We start from the raw sequence: 1,517 nt of genomic DNA on the forward strand, positions 1-1,517 counted from the left end.
TTGAACCCAGTGCTTATCATTTCACTCAGTGTCACTAGCCCTGTTGCTGCGGGATTCCCCTGTCTCTGCCTTCCCGCAGATGGATCCAGAGTGTGAGAGGGCATGTGACCTGTCATGTGTATGTGGTGTTTCCAGGAGTTCGTGAGGTGCATTAGATGATCATCGTGATCCTGAGCCATGACTGCCTCATTGGATAGGTGAGGAGACAGAGGCACTGGGAGGTTGAGCAACTTGAGGAGAGTACAGAGGATCTGACCACCGAGCTCACAAGCCACATCCCAGCCTTGATTTATTTTTGAATAAAAACTATTGTTTTTATTTTATGCATATATTTTGCCTACATGCATGTTTGTGTACCATGTGTATGTCTGTCTGTGGAGTTGAGAGCAAATCCCCTTGAACTGGGGTTAGACACACCTTTGAGCTGTCTGGTCCCCTAGAACAGCACTCAGTGCTTCACCTCTGTGTCATCTCCACAGCCTGTATATGTTTTCTCCCTCTATCACCGGCATGTGTCAGGTGACACATAGAATAATGGTTCTCTTACAGCCTCCACCATGCAGTTGATTACACTGCACAACCGAAGTTGGGTTTCAGAGTTCATCCTGCTTGGCTTCTCCAGTGACCCCATGACCAACAGCATCCTCTTCCTTGTCTTCCTTCTCATGTACCTGAGCTCAGTCCTGGGCAACGGGCTCATCATCATGCTGGTCTGTCTGGACACACAGCTGCACACGCCCATGTACTTCTTCCTCTGTACCCTCTCCCTGTTGGATATGAGCTATGTCACCACCACCGTGCCCCAGATGTTGGTGCATCTTCTTGCTCACTCTCGGACCATTTCCTTTGCTGGCTGCTGGCTGCAGATGTATGTGTTTGGTGCCGTGGGTATAACTGAGTGCACCTTCTTTGTTGTCATGGCTTATGACCGGTATGTGGCCATTTGCTATCCACTGCGCTATACTGTCATCCTCAGCTGGGGCCTGTGCATACGGTTAGCATCAGGGTCTTGGATCTGTGGTTTCTCTTCCTCTTTATTGCATACTTTCTTCACCATGAGTCTGCCATATTGTGGGCCCAAAAGGGTCAACCACTACTTGTGCGAAGGTCCTTCAGTTCGTAGCCTGGCTTGCATGGATACCCACCTCATTGAGATGGTGGACCTGGTATTGAGTGTTTTTATGATTATCACTCCAATCTCCCTCATTGTGGCCTCCTACATTCACATTGCCAAGGCAATTCTGAAGATCAAGTCCACCCAGGGCCGCTGCAAGGCTTTCTCTACCTGTGCCTCCCACCTGACTGTGGTTACACTCTTCTACATTCCTGCTACTTACATCTACATGAGGCCTAACTCCAGCTACTCTCCTGAGCAAGACAAGCAGATCTCACTCTTTTACAATGCTTTCACACCCTTGCTCAACCCTGTGGTCTACAGTCTGAGAAACAAGGACATTAAAAGGGCATTTCTTAAGGTGATGGTTTATGGCAGGTGGACTTGTGGACCAGGATGGTGA

General features: G+C 48.8%; 1 protein-coding gene across 1 annotated transcript; it reads left to right on the plus strand.

Moving 5' to 3' along the window:
* Positions 1-510: 510 nt before the first annotated feature.
* On the plus strand, positions 511-1,517 carry LOC116887209 (olfactory receptor 2A12-like). The gene is given in 2 exon segments (XM_032888770.1): positions 511-535; positions 538-1,517. Coding segments are annotated over 2 exon segments (1,005 nt in total).

The sequence above is a fragment of the Rattus rattus genome, chromosome 1 (genome assembly GCF_011064425.1).
Source record: "Rattus rattus isolate New Zealand chromosome 1, Rrattus_CSIRO_v1, whole genome shotgun sequence".
Classification (NCBI taxonomy): domain Eukaryota; kingdom Metazoa; phylum Chordata; class Mammalia; order Rodentia; family Muridae; genus Rattus; species Rattus rattus.